Source organism: Peromyscus californicus, unplaced genomic scaffold (assembly GCF_007827085.1).
Source record: "Peromyscus californicus insignis strain IS unplaced genomic scaffold, ASM782708v3 Scaffold_14__1_contigs__length_90479793_seg_2, whole genome shotgun sequence".
NCBI classification, from domain to species: Eukaryota; Metazoa; Chordata; class Mammalia; order Rodentia; family Cricetidae; genus Peromyscus; species Peromyscus californicus.
The window spans coordinates 8,663,218-8,682,883 of NW_026294436.1; the positions used below are offsets into that span (position 1 = coordinate 8,663,218).

The following is a 19,666-nucleotide window of genomic DNA, read 5'->3' on the forward strand; positions in this document are numbered from 1 at the left end:
ACATGTGCACTCGTGTGTGCATAGGCACACACAGGCACATAGACACACAGTCATACACATGCACACACACATCCTCACTCATATACACACAGGCGCGTGCACGTGCGCGCACACACACACACACACATGCACACACACATGGGTATGACTGCAGGCATACATACATCAGCAAACTTCTCACAGTTGTTCTTCCTGTGGATAGAAGAGACTTCACAGCAGGCCACATGAGGAGCTTCAAGGAGTCCTGGTCTCTGGATCATCTCCAGAAATGCCCATTTAACTGGTCTAAAGAGTAAAGTAAGGAGCTGGAAAGATGGCTCAGCACTTAAAAGTACTTGTTGCAGAGAACCAGAGTTCAGTTCCTAGCATCCACACGGGGCAGCTTAGAACTGCCCATAACTCCAGCTCCAGAGGATCTGACACCTTCTTCTGGTCCCTGCAGATACCAGCATATACACACACATACACTCAGTAAAAATAAAAATAAATCTTAAAAAACCAAAACATTGAAGAGTAATGTAAGCACCCAGGAGTATCTCATATGGACTAATTAAAAAAGCAAACAAACAAACAAAAAAGCTGGACATGATAATATGCATACCTTTAATCCCAGCACTCAGGAGGCAGAGACAGGTGGATCTCTGAGTTAGAGGCCAGCCTGGGCTACAGAGTGAGTCCCAGCCCAGTCAGGGCTACATAGGAGGCCCTGTCTCAAAATAACAACAACAAAAACAAAGCAGAAAAACCACTGAGACACCACAGCACTAGACCACCAGACCTCTATGAGAGTCTGGGTTGGTTTGTGTGAATTACTGAACACGTTTTCTATCTTTAAATTGTATGTATCATTTATTTTGTGTGCACATGGGGGAGAGGGCTGCTGGCACATATGTGGAGGTTGGATGGGTCTCGAGGCTCAAAAGCAGGTCACCAGGCTTGGTGGCAGGTGCCTTTATCCACTGAGCCGTCTTGAAGACACCTGCATGGAACACTTTTTAACAAGGCTTCAGGTGAGGTGCGTGTTCCCAAACTAAGAATCATTGCCTTGTTGAGGGGGTGCAGGAAGCTAATAAAGGTAAACTCCTCTGGTGGATAAAGGGTAAAGGAGAAGCTATGTCAGGGAGAAAGTCTCAGGAAAGCCCTGAGAGACCCTCCCTGAGGAACAGAGTATTAAATAAAACAAAAGCAAATCAGCTTTGTCACGTGTCAAGTCTAAGGAATTATCAGTAATACCTAAACTACATCCTGTAAGGGTTTGGCGGGGTTTGCGTCCCACATGTACAGACATGTACCACAGTCCACTAGTAACGTCTGTCATGTCCTTCTGTAGAAGGCATGAGTGTGTCTACCAAACAGTTGCCACCCTTCGTGAGAACTCTTCCACATTCCAGGCCCAATGTCATTAGTGTGAGGTGGAGAGAACGTCCCCAGGGCTCTGATGAAACGGGAATTACAAATCTCCTTGCTCTTCCTCCCTTCCGTCTCCCAGCCCTTCTTATCTCTGCTTAGTGAAGAGGCTCTTGAAGGCATTGTTGTAGTTCTTATTAAAAGCTGTGTAAATCAAGGGGTTGAAGAAGGAATTGGAATACCCGAGCCACAGGAATATGCTTTTCCAGATGGGTGGCAGGCTACAGGCACAGAATGGGCTGATGAGCTCCGTCAGGAAGAACGGGATCCAACACAGCGCAAAGACGCCGATCAAGATCCCCACCATCACGGCCGCTCGCTTCTCCTTCTGCTCCCGCCACGAGTCTCCGCTTGTCTGGAAGGTCACTGTGGTCCTGCAACGTGCTGTGAATACCATCTCTGCCTCCTGAGGTGCCTCCTTTGCCTTGGAACAAAGGAAATATGGAATTAGAGTAACAGAACAAGGGGGAAAAGCTGAACAGGAAAAAAATGTTAGCTATTTTCAGCTCTGTCAGAGAAGTGAGGTCACAAGGCTCAGATGCCGTTTCCAAGACAGAAACCGGTGACTACAGAGACTCCCAGCTGAGGGAAATAGACACTCACAAACAAGTGCAGAGGGGCAAAAAATTATAAATATGACGGACAGGGTGCCGGAAGCTTAGCACAGACGTATCTGAGTGCTAAACGCTCCAGATGTGGCTGGACAGACAAGAATGTGTTTGCTATGCAAGATGAGGACCTGAGTTCAATCCCCAGAACCCATCTTAAAAACTCCAGACATGGTGGCATATGCTTATAATAGGGAGTGCTGGGGAAGTGGAGATGGGAGGATGGCTGGGGCTCACTGACCATCCAGTCCAGCCAAACTGGTGAGCACCAGAGTAAGTGAGAGACCCTGTTTCAAAAAAACAAGATGAAGGGGGCTAGGGAGATGGCTCAGCAGTTCAGACCCCTAGTTGTACAATCATGAGGACTGTAGTTTGGATCCCAGGATTCTTTGTATGCCTGCAGCCTCAGGTCTGGGGGTGGGGGGTGGGAGGGAGACAGAAGGACTGTTGAGCTTTCTGGCTTCCAGCCTAGCTGAGAAAATATGAGCCCTAGGTTCAGGGAGAGACCCTGCCTCAAAGCAATAGGCAGAGAGTGATAGAGGAGGACACCTGATGTCCTCATCTTGCTTCTGCACACAGGTATAGGTATACATACTCTCACAGAGACACATACACAAACACATGCATATAGAATTTTAAGAAACACGGTGGAAAGTAACTAAGGAAGATGCCTAACATCAGCCTTTGGCCTCCGCACATACATCAGCACACACACTAACACAAACACCACAGGAGAACTCACTCAGGGAAGGAAGTGGGCAGCAAAAATATACACTTCAATGGGTTTGTACCTTCAGAAATTCTGCCCCATCCTTTAAGCAACTAGTGTGTGGGGATCATTTTGTGCTTACTGAAGGTGACAGGGAGATCTGTTTTGAAACCCACCTTATCATTTTATTGTTCTGAACAAGGCTGAGTGTCAAGAGAAATTAACTAACCAGAGTCTAATCTACCTTGGAGAAGATAAACATTAAAGTCAAACACCCTTTAGCCTTCTGGTCTCACCCGAGGAGAGATGAGATAAACAAGCATGTGTCCAGGGCACCGGCCCTCAATGAGTCTAATGGGGAATCTGGAGACTGAACTCAGATCCTCATGCTTGCACGGTGTCCCAGTTTGCTTTTGAATAAAACATTCTTCCCAAAAGCCACTTGAGGAGGAAAGGATGTATTCAGCTTACACTTCCAGGTTAAGTGTCAGTCCTTAGGAAAGTCAGGGTGGGAACACAACAGGAAGTGAAGCAGAGCCATGGAGGAATGAGGCTTACTGATACAGCCCAGGCCCGCCTGCCCAGGGACAGTTGTTCACAGTGGTCTGGGACCTCCAACCTCCAATGTCCATCACCAATCGAAACAGTCTCTCACAGGGGTGAGCTCAGACCAACAAGACTAAGGCATTTCTTTATATGAAGTTCCATCTTCTCAGGTGACTCTAGGTTTGTGCCCAGTTGACACAAAAAGTAACCAGCACATAACAGCAAACACTTTGCCCTCCTAGCCATCCCCCCAGCCCTGGACTATCCTTTTAATGAGCACAGGATCTGTAGTGATGTCCCCTTTTTCATTTCTGATAATCATTACTGACATTTTTCCTTAGCCTGTCTTGAGTTTTACTTTTTAATTGATCACTTTAAAGAACCAGCTTTTGGATTCATCTATTTTCTCCACTGATTTCCAGTTCTCATCATTGATTTTTACCTTTTTTTATTTCTGTTCTGACTCTTTAGGGTTTATTCTTTCCATTTTGCTTCCTAAGGTAGAAATTTACATAAGCAGTACTGAAGGAGAACCACAAACTTGAAGGATTAGCATTACTCAACTTTAGGACAATCTAAAGGAGCTGGATATGTGGCTTGGTGGTTAAGAGAGCTTGATGCCCTTCTAGACGACTGGAGTTCAGATACCAGTAACCCATGTCACAGCTCACAGTTACCTGTAACTGCAGTTACAGGGGATCTGATGCCCTCTCTGGCCTCTGTGCATACCTGCACACACATACACATAGTCACACAGAGACACATCATGCATATAAATAAAAATAAATCTTTCTAAAAACATACTATAGGAGTGAGCATTGGTGGAGCATGCCTTTAATCCCATCAGAGGCAGGTGGATCTCTGTGAGTTCGAGGCCAGCCTGGTCTACAGAGTGAGTTCCAGAACAGACTCCAAAGCTACACAGAGAAACTCTGTCTCAAAGAACCAAAAAAGAAAACATACTACAGTCAGGCGGTGGTAACACATGCCTTTAATCCCAAAATTTGGGAGGCAGAAGCAGGCAGTCTCTGAGTTCAAAGCTAGCCAGGTCTACAGAGTGAATTCTAGGACAGCCAGGGCTGCTGTGGAATAATCCTTCTGTACACTGTGTGAATATATGTCACTATGATTGGTTTAATAAACAAGCTGACAAGCCAATAGCTAAACAGGATAAAGTTAGGCGGGAAAGCCAAACTGAGAGTGATGGGATGAGGAAGGGTGGAGTCAGAGGAGTTGCCAGCCAGATGGAGAATAAGTGATATACAAAATGGGATGGCAGTAAAAGCCACGAGCCTCAGGGCAGCACATAGATTAATATAAACAGGTTAAGTTTTAAGAGCTAGTTAGTAAGAAGCCTGAGCTATTGGCCAATCATTTATAAGTAATCTTAAGTCTCCATGTTGGTTATTGGAGAGCAGCTATGGCACAGGAGAACTCCACCTACACAGGGCTATACAGAGAAACCCTATCTCAAAAAATCCAAAACAAAAATAAACAAAAAAAAACAGTAACAACAAACAAGTACTATAAAGTTTTAGTAATCAAGAGTATGTTGTGTTGGCAAAAGAACATATAAATACAGTGGATCAGTGAAACATGGAGAGCTCAATAATAAATGTTGTTGGTTGTTTTTTTTATTCTAGCCCCATACTGGAACACCAAAATGTAGTTGGTTGTTTCTGCTCTTTTGGGGGACCCACCACCCAGCTCTCAAGTAAATCACATAAGGAGGCTTATTCTTAATTATATGTGTCCTGCCTTAGCTTGGCTTATTTCTTGCCAGCTTTTCTTAACCTAAATTATCCTGTCTACCTTTTGCTTGTGGGCTTTTACCTTTTCTTACTTCTGTATACCTTACTTTCACTCTTACTCTGTGGCTGGCTGGGTAGCTGGCCCCTAGCATTCTCCTCTCCTTGTTCCCATGCTCCTTCTTCCCTTTTCCCCCCAGATTTCTCCTTCCTATTTATTCTCTCTGCCTGCCAGCCCTGCCTATCCTTTCTCCTGCCTTGCTATTAGCCATTCAGTTCTTTACTAGACCATCAGGTGTTTTAGACAAACAAAGTAACACAGCTTCACAGAGTTAAACAAATGCAACATAAAGGAATGCAAACATCTTTGCATCATTAAAGCAAATGTTCCATGGCACAAGCAAATGTAACGCATCTTAAAATAATATACTGCAACAAATAAACCTACATATATGTGGTGTGTGTGGTGGTTAAATTGTCAAATTGATGCAATCCACCGTTACTTGGGGAGAGAACTGCAATGAGAGATTGGCCTTTGGGCATTTCTGTGAGTGACTGTCTTTATTACATTAAATGACATGGGAAGACCCAGCCTACTTTAGGCAGTACCATTCCCTAGGTGTGAGTCCTGGACCACGTAAGAGCAGAGAAAGTGAGCTAAACAGTAGTAAGCGTGCATTCATTCATTTCTCTCTGCTCTTGGGTGTGGATGTGATGTGACCAGCTTTAAGTTTCTGTTGTCTTGATTTCCCCACTATCATGGACTGGATCCCAGAATTAAGTCTAAAATAAGCCCTTTATCCCCTAAGTTGTTTTTATCAGGGTATTTTATCAAAGCAATAGAAAAGAAGTTAGGGCATATAGGCAGCGGATCTTTGGCAAGGAAGCAAAGGTAATAAAATGTTACCTTTGCTTTTTATTAATTAAATTAATTAATTAAAAAAAATAAATTGTTTTCAACAATTGAGGCTGCAACAGCTAAACATCCACTTAGACCTTACACCTGCACAAAACATACTACAAAACATATCACAGGGTGAATATGAATCCCTAGGAAATACTGTAGGAGAAAACCTAGATAAGTTTGGATTCATGATGTCCTTTGAGGCGCAATACCACAAGTACAATCATTAAGGAAAGAATCAACGTGCTACATATCAATAAGATAAAATTCTCTGCTCTCTGGAAAACATTGTCAAGAGGATGAAAAAACAATCCACAGTCTGAGGAGAAATAATTCCAAGAAAACAAACAACAACAACAAAAAGTCAGCAAGTTAACTGTCCTTACCTAAAATATAAAGATTCTTAAAATTCAAGAATGTGAACTGGGCCGAGGAGATGGTTCAAGGTGTAAAGAGATTGCCCTACATGTATAGACCCAAGTACACATTCCCCAGAATTCACACACATGCCAGCCAGGCATGGAGACCTGCCTGCAATCCCAGCTCAGGTCAGAAATGGACCGAACCCCTGGGTAAGCTGGCTAGCAAGATTGGCTGAGGGCTGGAGAGATGTCTCAGTGGTTAAGAGCACCTACTCCTCTTCCAGAGGACCTGGGTTTGATTTCCATCACCAACATCAGGGCATTCACTGTAACTCCAGTTCCAGAGGATCCGTTACCCTCTTCTGGCTTCTTTGGGCACTGTGTACACATGTGTATACTCAACACACACACACACACACACACACACACACACACACACACACACACAATTTAATATAATAATAATAAGATGATCCAAAAAGCAAGCTCTACATTCATTGAGAGACTCTGTCTCCATATATAAGGTGAAGAAGGATCAAGAAAGATATCCAATGTCAACCTCAGGCCTCTACACATGTGCCTAGACACACATTTGTGACACACACATGCAAACATATATACACACATACACATACACGCAAAAAAGGAATGTAAAACAACCTATTTAAAACAGGCAAAAAACTTTAACAGACACATCACTAAAAACTTCACAGTTCTCCATCTCTTGGGCTGGCAACATGGCACACTGGGTAAAGATACTCAATGCCTGAGGATCTGAATTTGATGCCCAAGGCCCACAAGGTAGTGAGTGAGAACAGACTAGAAAGTTCTGCTCCAGTCTACACATATGCACACCATAGATAGATAGATAGATAGATAGATAGATAGATAGATAGATAGATAGACAGACAGACAGTAGACAGACAGATAGATGTATTTTAAAGGTTTTAGAAGATAATACATCATAAAAACATGAAAATATGCTCCACTTCATATCATCAGGTAAGTAGACATCAAAACGTCAATGAGATGTCACGAAACCTCTGTTAAAATGGCATGAGAGTGTGGCTAGCACAGCACAGCTGGTGGAGTGCTTGCCTGTGTGCACTAGCCCTTTATCCCCTCCCAGCAGCACAGAACCCAGGCATGCAGCACACACCTGTGACCCCGGCATTCAGCAGCACAGAACCCAGGCATGCAGCACACACCTGTGACCCCAGCACTCAGCAGCACAGAACCCAGGCATGCAGCACACACCTGTGACCCCGGCACTCAGGAGATGGAGGCTGAAGGACCAGTTATCCTCAGCTACGCAGTGAGTTGGAGATCTGCCTGGGATACTTGAGACCCTGACTCAAGAAGGAAAATAACGGAGCACAAACAGTGAGGACCCCCAGATAAGGGGGCCGTCTCACCCCTCATCAAAGAGGCCTCTTTTTGCTGCAGCAGGAGACCATTACTGAAAAGCCACAATTAGTCAAAATGCAAATAACTGACCACGGGATACTCAGTCCCAGTTGATAGATCTACAACACAACACAACTCCTGCACCTCACTAGGGCTCGGAGAACATTGACAGAAAAAGGGTGGAAAGACTGTAAGAGCCAGAGGACCAGGAAATCCGCTGTGAGACTGTGCCTTCTGGCCATGACAGGGAAGCTCTACCCGTAAAATGTCAGCATGACTGCCTAAACAAGACCTGAACAATTCCAACAACTGTTGATATGCCAATATGGACTGATGCAATCCCAAGGGGCCCCATTCCTAGATGAAGAGCTACAAGCAATTAACAATGCTGAGAGAGGAAGTAGTCTTACCCAGGAATGAGCCTCTGATTGGTTATCCAATACCAAGTGGTCAGCCCCAGAAACTTACATACAGTCAACACAGTTCATATGTAAGTGTTTGGAGTGTTTTTGTTGTTGTTGTTGTTTTGTTTTCTGAGACAGGGTTTCTCTGTGTAACAGCTATCCTGGTACTCGCTGTGTAGACCAGGCTGGCCTCGAACTCACAGAGATCCACCTGTCTCTGCTTCCTGTTGTAAATATAACAACAGTTAAAGAAAAAGGAAGCCCCATGAATTTGGGAAGGGAAGGACATGGGAAAATAGGAGAGAGGAAAGGAGGGAGATATAATTATATTTTCATTAAACTTTTTAAATTTAAGAAATAAAAATAAACCATGTGTGGAGGCTCAAAACAAAAGCTGCCCTTAAAAAGGTTTATCAATTCAGGCGGTGTTGGCGCACGCCTTTAATCCCAGCACTCAGGAGGCAGAGGCAGGCGGATCTCTGAGTTCGAGGCCAGCCTGGTCTACAAAGTGAGTTCCAGGAGAGGTGCGAAGCTACACAGAGAAACCCCGTCTCGAAAAACCAAAAAAAAAAAAAAGACTGAGGCAGGAAGATTACCATGAGTTCGAAGCCAGCCTGAGCTACAGAGTGAGACCCTGCCTTGAATAATACAAAACAAGAAAGCTGTAAGTGAAATTTAAAAAAAACTTTATCAATTTAAACAAATAAAACCTGCCATATGGCTTCTCTTTTGAAACAAGAGCTCAAGAGCTCATTTTGCTGGGCTGGCCTCAAACTCACTATTTATCTGAAGATGACGTTGAGCTTCTGATCATCCTGCCTCCACCTCCTTCTGGCATTAGAGGCATGCACCATCATGCCCAGTTTATGAGGTGCTGGGGACCACACCTGGGACTTCATGAATACTTGGCAAGCACTCTACCAACTGAGGCACATCCCTAACCTCAACACTACATGACTAAGGCAACACAAGGCTATTCTAGACTTGCCAAACACCTCTCCATTTTCAGTCAAGAAACCTATCAAAAATCCTTGAAACAATATATTGAAAAATACAGGTTAAGGTAAGGTCTAAAGATTCTTCAGAAGAGGGAATAGAGGTCCCCACAAGGCCAGGTGACAAGAAGAGAAGCTTTTGGGTCAGACCCATGGTTGAAATTGGTCAAGTCTGTCTGCCTCTCCAAGCCTGCTTGCCCATTTGGGAAGCAGGCTTAGGAGTCTCTGCTGCTCCACCAAGGCTTCAAGGAAGATGAGCATTGGATACACATTCCATGCCCAGAACAGCCCCCGCCACATGCATCCACCCGTTCCATATTCATGGTGGAGACTAGGACTGGAACTGGAGCCACCAATGGAGCAGACACAGCCCTGGCCCTTACAGAGTCTGCTCTAGAGAGACAGTCTGTCCACATTAACATTGCAACGTATTGTATAATTGCTATAGTAAATGGATTCCTTATAAGTGATGTAATAATTCTGCTCTGCCTAGATTAAAAAAGAACTCCAAATGCCTCTGTATCATAAATTAGTTACTAGACTGGGGAGATGACTCAATGGGTGAAGCATTTGCCACACGAGTGTAAGGACCAGAGTTCAGAGCCCTAGCACCCATGTCAATGCTAGTCAGGCATGACAGCTCACCTGTAATCCCAGCAAGGGAAATGGAGACAGCATCCCTTGAGCAAGCTGCCTAGCTAGACTGACTAAAGCAGCAAGCTCTGGGTTCAAATGAGAGACCCTGCCTCACTTACCCTGGGATAAGGTAGATAGCAATCAATCAAGATACCCAGCATCAACCTCTGGCTTCCACATTCACAAGCACACACATGCCTGTGCACCCACACTTGAAAACTAGCATGTACACACCCATATACAGACAAAATAATAATAATTAGCTGCCATTTCTGCACATTCTCTCTCTCTCTCTCTCTCTCTCACACACACACACACACACACACACATATACATACACCACACACACACACACACACACACACATAGAAAGAGAGAGAGAGAGAGAGAGAGAGAGAGAGAGAGAAGAGAGAGAGAGAGAGAGAGAGAGAGAGAGAGAGAGTTCTGTTCACCTCTTAGGTTACTAGCCTCCAAAGAACGCTCCAATCATTCTCTGAACTCACTCATGACTCCTGTACTAAGACCTCATTTTTTGCTTTTGTAGCAATTTGGGTGATTATGTGAGTGATGTCTGAATCTCAAATAGAGGAAGGACCTATATCTTTTTAGTACAGGAACTACCTAGCATCAGCACCTGCTTCCTGGCAGTACCCAGAATATAGCCACTTAACCAATGGCTTAGTGTTACAACACAATGGCTCACATCTGCCTCTCTCTTCCTTCTTGGAAGATGCCAAAGAATAACTGTTTCCAGCTGTTTTCCAAGATCCAACTGGAAGCAACCATCAGGACTACTGGGGACCAAGGGCACTGGACTCTGTTCTCAGCACATCTTGCTTGTCCGTCCCCTCTCACTTTAGCACTGCCACAAACAAGCACTAGGGAGGGTTTCCAGGTGGCCTGGCTTTGCAGTCAGAATTCTGTTCAGGACTACATTTAGATTCTGTCTCCTGCCCTCTTCCCAAAGCCCTACCTCTGTTTGTTTGGGAATATCACTAAGTTGGTATAAACATAGATGTGTGGAAATCTGGGCAAAAGAAGAGCCTTTTCCTTTGACAGTGTACACCCCAGCATCCTCTCCACCTGTCACCCGAGGACAGACTATGAAGAGGCAAATAACTGTGGCAGTAAAACAGTCTCTGGAGGGTTAGGGTGAGAGTTCACTTTGTACAGATCTTGCCTTGCAAGTGAGAGAACCTGAGTTCAAGCCCCCAAATCCATGTCTTAAAAGAAAAAGAAAGAAAGCAGAAGGGAGGGAGGGAAGGAGGGAGGGAGGAAGGAAGGAAGGAAGAAAGAAAGGAAGAAAGGAAGAGAGGGAAGGAAGGAAGGAAGGAAGGAAGGAAGGAAGAGAGGGGGAAGGAGGGAAGGAAGGAAAGAAGGAAGGAAGGAAGGAAGGAAGGAAGGAAGGAAGGAAAGGAAGGAGGGAAGGAGGGAAAGGAGGGAGGGAGGGAAGGAGGAAAAGAAGGACCCAAAGTGATGGCTTCTACTTACAATTCCAGTGGCAAGGAGGAGGAGGCAGGTGGATCCAAAGAGACCTGGGCAGGGCCTAAAAAACACCCCTCCCTGTCCCCACACAGAAGTCTTTCTCCCTGGGGTAGCTGCAGGTGTATTCTGAAGAGGGAACTGAGAACTGCCCCATCGATAATGAGCTGTTCCAACTTTTCCAATGTCCAGCTCGGAGGGCAGAGGACAAAATTACAAGCAAGACCAAAACAAAAAATCAAGGCCACTGGGGGAGACAGACTGGCCCATTATGTAACACAGACCAGCATCACGTACCACAGAAGGTCTAAGAGATAAATAGCTGTATCCTGAAGTCATTCCAGGAATTCTTAGCCATCTCTTTGGAGAGGAAGTATCATCCACAGAACACAAGAGGAAGAAAGCAACTGCTCTGTCCCCTCCCACTCCCACCCAGGAAGTGTTTACTAGTGGGCACTTTCCCAGCCATCCCTCTGCCCAACTAAAGGACCTCCCAGTCACTTGAGTCTGTCCACTGCAGAACAGAAAGTGTAAGAAATGGATGGGTAAGGTAAGCCCAAAGAGATCGGGAGGGAAGGGGAGTAGAAAAGGAAAGTCTACTGATGAAATCATTCATTTCAAATAGACCCACTCCACAGGGGAAGCAGTGGGCTAAGTCCACCCATGCACTGTCAAAACGTGTGCTCAGAAGCTCTGTGTTCACAGCTTTCCAGCCTGAGCGTGACACCACCCACACAGAGGGACACTGGAAGGGAAGGGAACTGCCGGGAGCAACCTCTGAGAAAATATAAAGGTCTCAGTTTGTAGCTCAGTGGTAAAGTTTGGATAGCATACAGGAGGCCTTAGGTTCAGTGGTCAATACTGAAAGATCGGGGTGGGGGAAGGGGGAGGAGGGGAGGAAGAGAGAGGGGGAAAGGGAGAGAGAGTATGAGTCAATTGCACATAATAATTCATTTTCACTTTTCCAGTTCAAAATGTGATGTCAGCTGGAAAACAGGAAGACAAAGCAGGGCATGGTGGTACACATCTGTAATCCCAGGCCATGGTGGTGGAGACAGGCGGATCCCTGGGGTTCAGCTGTCCAGCCAGCCCTAGTCTACTTGGTGAACACCAAGGCAATGAGAGACCCTGGCTGGAAAACAAATGTGGACCCCAAGGGAAAACAACCGAGGTTATCCTCTGACTCTCATACACAAGCGCATCCACGCATACTCAACGTGCAGACAGGAAAATGGAAAGGTGCTGTGGAGAGCACTAACCTCTTGAACTAACCGCCACTGACTCATCCTCCCATCAATCCTGTGTGACCTTTACAGGACCAGATGGTCTGCTGCAAAAACCAGAAATCCAGTATGTAGCCAAATCTACAACTTCTTAAACGCCACCAGCAGGAAGTTTCATTCCTGGCCTCCAGGGGGCGTCATCACACACATGCAGGCAGGCTGAACATGGTACACGAAATGACCTTCCAGCTACATCTTGTTTTTTGAGTGGGGTTTCCCACTGGCCTGAAGATAACCAAGTAGGCTAGACTGGCCAGTCAGTGGGTCCCAGGGGGTTCACCCATCTCCACCTCCCTACCTCTGGGATTACAAGTATGCACAACCACTGTCAGCTACGTGTCGCCATTCTGGGGGTCCAACACAGGTCTTATGCTTCCAACGAAAGAAGTTAATCGACTGAGCCATCTCCCTAACCTCTGAAGTAGCTATTTCTAACCAAAGATGCCAGGCCAAGCTTGGAACACCTGGGCCTTTGTCTGTCTGTCACAGACAAACGCCAAGTCTGAAAAACTGCATCCCCAAATGTCACCTGCCATAAACAGAGGGTGATTATCACGTCTGACAACTCAAAACAGGAAATTTTCTCAACTGCCTCTCATGTGTAGAAGAAACTGTGCAAATAAGGACATTCTCTTGTAAAAATAAAAGTCGAGCACAGTTGGGTTGACACAAATAAGCCATCCTGTCAGTGCAGTGAAATACACACACACACACACACACACACACACACACACACACACACACACACACACACACAAAATATACAGGTTGGCCAAAGTCTTGGGTAAGGTACACTTGTCCTCATTCGTACGTTTAGGTGGATCTTGTTTTGCTGCTGAGTTTGCTTGCTCTGCACGGGCTAAGGATGCACTGGGATTAGCGCTTAGAAAGGGAGGTGTAAGCAAGTACGTTAATTGAGGTTAGGTAACATTTATGTTTTCAGCTTTAATTTCCTCTGGTCTAGGGGAGGTGTTACTAGTTTGGTCAGGAAGGTACTAGGATATTGTGGCTCCTGGCTTTATTTCCGTTGTTGTGATAAAATATACTGACAGAGAAAATGAAAAAACAAAACCTCAGAGAGAAAGCCATGTGTTCGTCTTCTGATTCCACATTCCCGTCCAGCACAGTAGAGAAGTGACAACGACAGGAGCCTGAAGTCACCAGTCACATCATCTCCACAGTCCTGAGCAGAGAGATCAGGGCATGCGGGCCTGCTTGCTCACTTTCCTCTCTTACACAGTTCAGGACCCCCTGCCGAGGGAACGGGGCCAGCGAAAGTGGGCTGGGTCTTCCCACATCAATTAACTTGATAAGATAATCTCCCGCAGACATGCCCACTAGCCAAGCTGATCTAGGTTATTTCTCAATTAAGACTCTCTTGTCATGTTATTCTAGGTTATCTCAAAGTTGACAGTTAAAAATTAACCATCAGCTCTTGGGAGGCAGAGGCAGCCAGATCTTTGTGAGTTCAAGGCCAGCCTGGTCTACGTAGAGAGTTCCAGGACAGCCAGGGCTACATAGAGAGAACCTGTCTCAAAATGAATGAGAAAGACAGACAGGAAGGAAGGAAGGAAGGAAGGAAGGAAGGAAGGAAGGAAGGATGAAAGAAGGAAGGAAGGATGGAAGGAAGGGAGGGAGGGAGAGAGGAAGGAAGGAAGGATGGAAGGAAAGAAGGAAGGAAGGAATAAACTATCTTGTGGTATTAAATATTTTTCTGGTTTTTCTGACCAGATTTCTCACAAGAAGCAATTTAAGGGAGGAAGGTTTTATTTTTGCTTACGGTTCTCAGACACAGTCTGTCACGGTGAGGAAGCCACGGTAGCAAGAGTAGCAGGCATCTGCTCACATTGCATTCCCAGTCAGGAAGCAGAACGTGAGAGGGAAGGAAGTAGAACTGGGATATCAAGGCTCCTTCCAGGTGACCCATTTCTTCTAGGGAGGCTCCACCTCTTAAAGATTTCACAGCCTCCCCAAGAAGCATCCCCAGCTGGGAGCCAGGTACTCAAACACCTGAGCCTGTGGGGGACACTTCACATCCAAACCATGACAGAGATAATACTGTGCAATGTCAGCGCAGAGGAGGATTTCCCACAGGCCCTACCACTAAAGAGTAACTCAGCCCAATTCTACCTACCCCTGCCTTCTGGGGTTCTTTCTCCCCATCACAGGCTGCTTCTGATTGGTCAGCCAGCTGCCCTTTCACCTCTTCCTATCACCTTCCTAGATGGAAATGTGTCTGAAGTGAACAGCAAGGGCTGGGGATGGTGCCAAGTGGGTAGTGTGCTTGCCTAGCGTGCCCAGGGGTCCTCAGTGTCATCTTGATGGCCAGCAACGCAACCAAACCAAACCAAAGCAATAAATAAATAAATAAATAAATAAATGTTTATTCTACGAAATGAAAAGTCAAATCAAGCTTGGCAAGCCTTTCAGGCATCCATTCCACTGTGATTTTCCTAGGTGCATAACTGGATTGATGCAGCTATTAAAAGTCAGCCCTACCCCTGCAGCCAAACAGAGAAGCTATAATCACCCCAGGCATTTCCGAGGGACCTTTCAAAGAGCATCATTAATTTTGAATAAAGCTCTCCCAACATTTTCCAATTATAGACTTGACATTCCTGTTTTGTGTTAAAAAAAAAAATTCCTCTGTCATTTAATTAAAACGAAAAAGAATCTACTTTTAAAAGCACATGCCCTTGTCTGGTAGCCTTAGTATCTGGGCTGAGTCTGTAAAAGTGAAGCAAACTAGAGCAGCCTTTCCTATGTTGTGCTCTCTTTAATTTTGACTCCTTTTCTGGTCCACACATTGTGTTTGTGTGTATGTGCACATGGGTATATCTGCGTGTGTATGGAGTCCAGAATTGTGTGACATGAGGTGTTTTCCTCAACTCTTGTCCATCATACTGTTTTTGAGACAAAGTCTCTCTTTGAGCCTGTAGTTCCACTGATTCGGCTAAACTGGTGGGTTGTTCAGACATCCTTTCCTCGGCCAGTTCTGCCACCCACCATGAGCCAGGACTATGCAGACATTTTTTCATTCTTCAGTTCATGAGACCCTCACCAGGACCGTTATACAGTAGGACCTAAGGCTGGAGATGTGGCTCAGTAGACAGAAGGCTTGCCCAATGTGCACAAAGCTGTGAGCTTCATTCCCAGAACTATATAAACCAGGCGTGGTGGTGCTTGCCTCTAATTCCAGCTCTTGGGAAGTGAGAGGAGAAAGATCAGAAATTTAAAGTCATCCTTAGCTACTCAGGAAGTTCCAGGTCAACTTGCAATACCTGAGCTCCTGCCTTCAAAAAATTAAACTAAATGAAAAGTAATAACTAACTTGTTTAAAGATGAGAAAAATGAGGCACAAGGGTATTAAGCAATGGATGTCTGGAACTGGAACTGCAACACAGTTTCTCTCTCCCAAATGTCCAGAGGACATCACTGGGGTTGGGATAAACAAAGGAGAGCGGCAACAGATTTTTTGTTTTAAACACACACACACACACACACACACACACACACACACACACACACACACACACACACGCTGTCAGGGGAGTGGCTCCTAGAGTTTCAGGATATGGTCATGGACTTTGAAGGGTCTGGAGTCAGTGGCAAAAAGGAGCGGAAGCTATAGGAATTTATTTACGTGTATTAAGGTACATGACATCCCACCGCAGTCCAGGACAGTCGGTCTAGCAGGGATCAAGAAGTTGGCAGCTCCAAACCTGACATGGGCAGAGCCACTCCAGGATCTACGGAATGAAGAGTGCTAAGTGAATCTACACGTGTGTGTGTGTGTGTGTGTGTGTGTGTGTGTGTGTGTGTGTGTGCAACAGTTACTCATTCGTGTGCATGTGCAGTCCACGTGGAAGTCAGAGGACAAATCACGGGGATGGAACCCAGACCGTCAGGCCTGGAAGAAAGTGCCTTTACTTAGATAAGCCAGCCTGCCTGCCTGAGCCCAGCTAATTAGATGTGACTTGATACCATCAAGAAAGGCAGGCTAGGGATGTAGCTGAGATGGTACATTGAGTTGCCTCCCATTCGGGAAATCCTGAGTCCCACCCCCACCCCACCCCCATTGCATATCCGAAGATGGGTGGTGCATGCTTGTAATCCTCCACTTTGGTGATGGGGACCGGAGGATTAGATATCCAAGATTATCCTTGGCTACAAAGAAAGCAAAGAAAGTTGGAGTCTAGTCTGGGCTTCCTGTCTCAACACACACACACACACACACACACACACACACACACACACACACAGACCGACAGACACACATACTCACAGACACACAGAGAGACCGACAGACACACACACACACAGACCGACAGACACACATACTCACAGACACACACAGACAGAGACCGACAGACACACATACTCACAGACACACAGACAGACCTTTTGAGGTTTGGAGGCCCCAGCACTAGTCCTGATGTGCACGTGAAGAACCCATTTCCACAGGTGCCTATCCCGCAGGTGGCTCACTAGAAGCACCAGCGATAAGTCACTCCATGTGCTCTCCTAAGGAGCAGATGGCCATCTCCTCCCGCCTTCCACACGCGACAGTTTTTCCTCTTATGCTCCAGTATCCCAGCTCTGTCCCAGTCTTCCCTTTCTCTAAATGTCATCCTTCCCAGGGCCCCCCCACCCCCAGATCCACAGCCAGCCCCTCTCACTTGCATGGTGGCAGGCAAGGGCACCACAGCCCTCCGTCTGCGGCCGAAGCGAAACTTGGCGGCTTTGTATATCTTCCAGTAGACGAAGAGCACCACCGCCAGAGGCAGGTAGAAGGCTCCGCAGGTGGAGAAGACGGCATAGGAGGGCTCCTGGCTCACCTGGCAGCGCTGCAGCCGAGCATCATAGGCTTCGCCCCAGCCAAAGAGCAGCGGGGCGAGCGCGATGAGCGCCGACAGTGCCCAGGTGACCCCGATCATGAGCGCCGAAGCGCGGCGCCGGGTGCGCAGCGTGTACTGTAGGTGACGCGTGATGGTCCAGTAGCGGTCCAGGGCGATGGCCGCCACGTTCCAGATGCTGGCCGTGCAGCACAACACGTCGAAGGAGATCCACACGTGGCACAGACTCCTGCCCAGCTGCCAACGTCGCCCAGCCGACAGCTCGCTTACCAGGCTCAGTGGCATCACCAGGGCCGCCACGAGCACGTCCGAGACGGCTGTCGAGGCCACCAAGTTATGTGGCACGCGGTGGAAGGTGCGGACGCGCAGGATGGTCACCAGAACTAGCAGGTTCCATACGAAAGTGGCAGCGATCAGCAACACCAAGAGAGTCACCACGAGCACGGTGAAGACAGAGAAGGGCGGGCTTGGCAAGATGAGCCCACCTGGGGTGGACCCCACGCCCCTGCCGGAAATTGGGCTGTCACTGCAGCTCTCTGGCCCCGGGAGAAAGGCGATGCCAGGGGTGGCGCCTGAGAGGTTAGAGACTTCCATTGTTCAGGGACTTGGGCTCCTGGGCAGGAGATGCGCGCGTGGTTGCATGGACTGTGGGTAGGTGATGAAATAGGAGGGGCACTCTGTGCCCTGCACCGCAGGGAAGTCTAAATCGCGCCACCCTGGTCCTTTTTCCAAACTGCAGCCTCCCTTTGGCGCTTCTTTCGGTGGTTTTCGTGGACCCTCTTCTCCAGTTGAGAGAAAAAAAAAAAAAATGAGTAGGACCCCTTAGTCCAGCTTTGCCCAGCGCATCAATTTCTCCCAGTCCCTTTGTAGTCTTCAGGGTAACCGGCTGCTGAGGGCTGGGGACCGATGTCTGAGCGCAGGGATGGCTCAGAGAGACCTCTCCTGGATAGCTGCTGGAACCCAAGGGCTCCTAGTGTGGCCTGAAGTGGGCGGAGGAGGTTTGGAGCCGCCACCAATAGGAGATGGAGCCGTAACGCTGTCCCAGCTGTCTCCAGCCAAGGCTGGCGGAGAGAATCCTAGCAGCGGTCGCCCCCGGGGAAGGTTTCTAACAACCCTGTCATGATTCTGTAGCCATCACTTCCGCACATCCCCCCCCCCTCCCCCGCGGACTTGGTAGCTCGGTTAGACACTGAAGACATTGGAGTCCCAGACAAAGTCATTGTGGTTTCCTGGAGCCCCGATTCTACCTGTATCCGGAGCAAGAGTACCAAATATTGGAGTGCGTGAAGTAGAAAGTCCTAACCTCAGCTTCATCCGGACTGCTTGGTGCCCAGCTCATAGGGAGGGCTTCTTGGGCGCTGGAGTTTATCCCCCACCCCCACCCGGGCGCTTTGTGCAGAAAAAGCTCCAGGCTGAAGCTGTTGGCAGAGGTCTGGAAGAGGGACAGTTTCCAACCTGCTTGCCAAACCCCTAATTTCCCGTGCTTCCCTGCTCCTGATTTCTAACAGTTCTACCACCCTCTTCCAAGTTCAAGCCAGAGGTTTTGTTGTTGAAACTTTAATTCTGTCTTGTGATGCTGGGGATGCACTCAGGAGGGGGTTGTCCACGGTAGGCAAGCGCCCAGCAGCTACTCTCATCTACTCTTAAGGGAAGGAAAAACAAAAAACAAAAATCCACTTCGGGGAAATTCTCTTTAACCTCCACCAACATCCTCTTCTCATTTTCATACTTTAAATTATTTTTACATTTTTAAAGGTTTGTGTGTGCGTGTGTGTGTGTGTGTGTGTGTGTGTGTGTGTGTGTGTGTCAGAAAGAGAGAGAGAGAGAGAGAGAGAGAGAGAGAGAGAGAGAGAGAGAGAGAGAGAGAGAGAGAATCATGAGTCAGAGAACAACTAAGGAAGTCAGTTGTCTCTTTCCACCATGTGGGGCCAGGGATGGAACTCTCATCTGTGGAATTCAGATATTCAGGCTTGGTGCCAAGTGGTTTTACCATCTTTTGGGACCCAGTCTCATATTTTAAAAAGCATTATCAAGGGCAGTGGTGGCACAGGCCTTTAATCCCAGCACTTAGGGGGCCGAGGCAGGCAGATGGATCTCTGTGAGTTTGAGGCCAGCCGGGTCTAAATAGCCAGCTCCAGGACAGCCAGGACTACAGAAAAACCCTGCCTCAAAATAACTAAATAGCATGTTACTCATCTGTTAGGGACAGAGGAGGCCAAGCTGGGTGAGTTCGGAAGAGCTACTGGGCTCTGCAAGCTGCCAATGAATTCCCAAGGTGACCCAGGAAGGCCTCGCAGGCTAATGCAGGGGAAGGGGCTT

The 19,666-nt window shown here is 47.0% G+C and overlaps 1 protein-coding gene across 2 annotated transcripts; it reads right to left on the reverse strand.

The window, feature by feature from the left end:
• Positions 1–580: 580 nt before the first annotated feature.
• On the reverse strand, positions 581–19,047 carry LOC128109612 (5-hydroxytryptamine receptor 5B). 2 transcript variants are annotated; one of them, XM_052736760.1, is made up of 2 exons: positions 17,330–19,047; positions 581–1,831 (listed from the first exon to the last, which is right to left on the reverse strand). In XM_052736760.1, exons 1-2 carry the CDS (start codon positions 17,939–17,941, stop codon positions 1,496–1,498), a joined length of 948 nt encoding a protein of 315 aa, XP_052592720.1. In that variant the 5' UTR covers positions 17,942–19,047; the 3' UTR covers positions 581–1,495. The 2 variants fall into 2 exon arrangements, with proteins under 2 accessions (XP_052592720.1, XP_052592719.1); XM_052736759.1 differs by having other exon boundaries at positions 17,171–19,040.
• Positions 19,048–19,666: the final 619 nt, after the last annotated feature.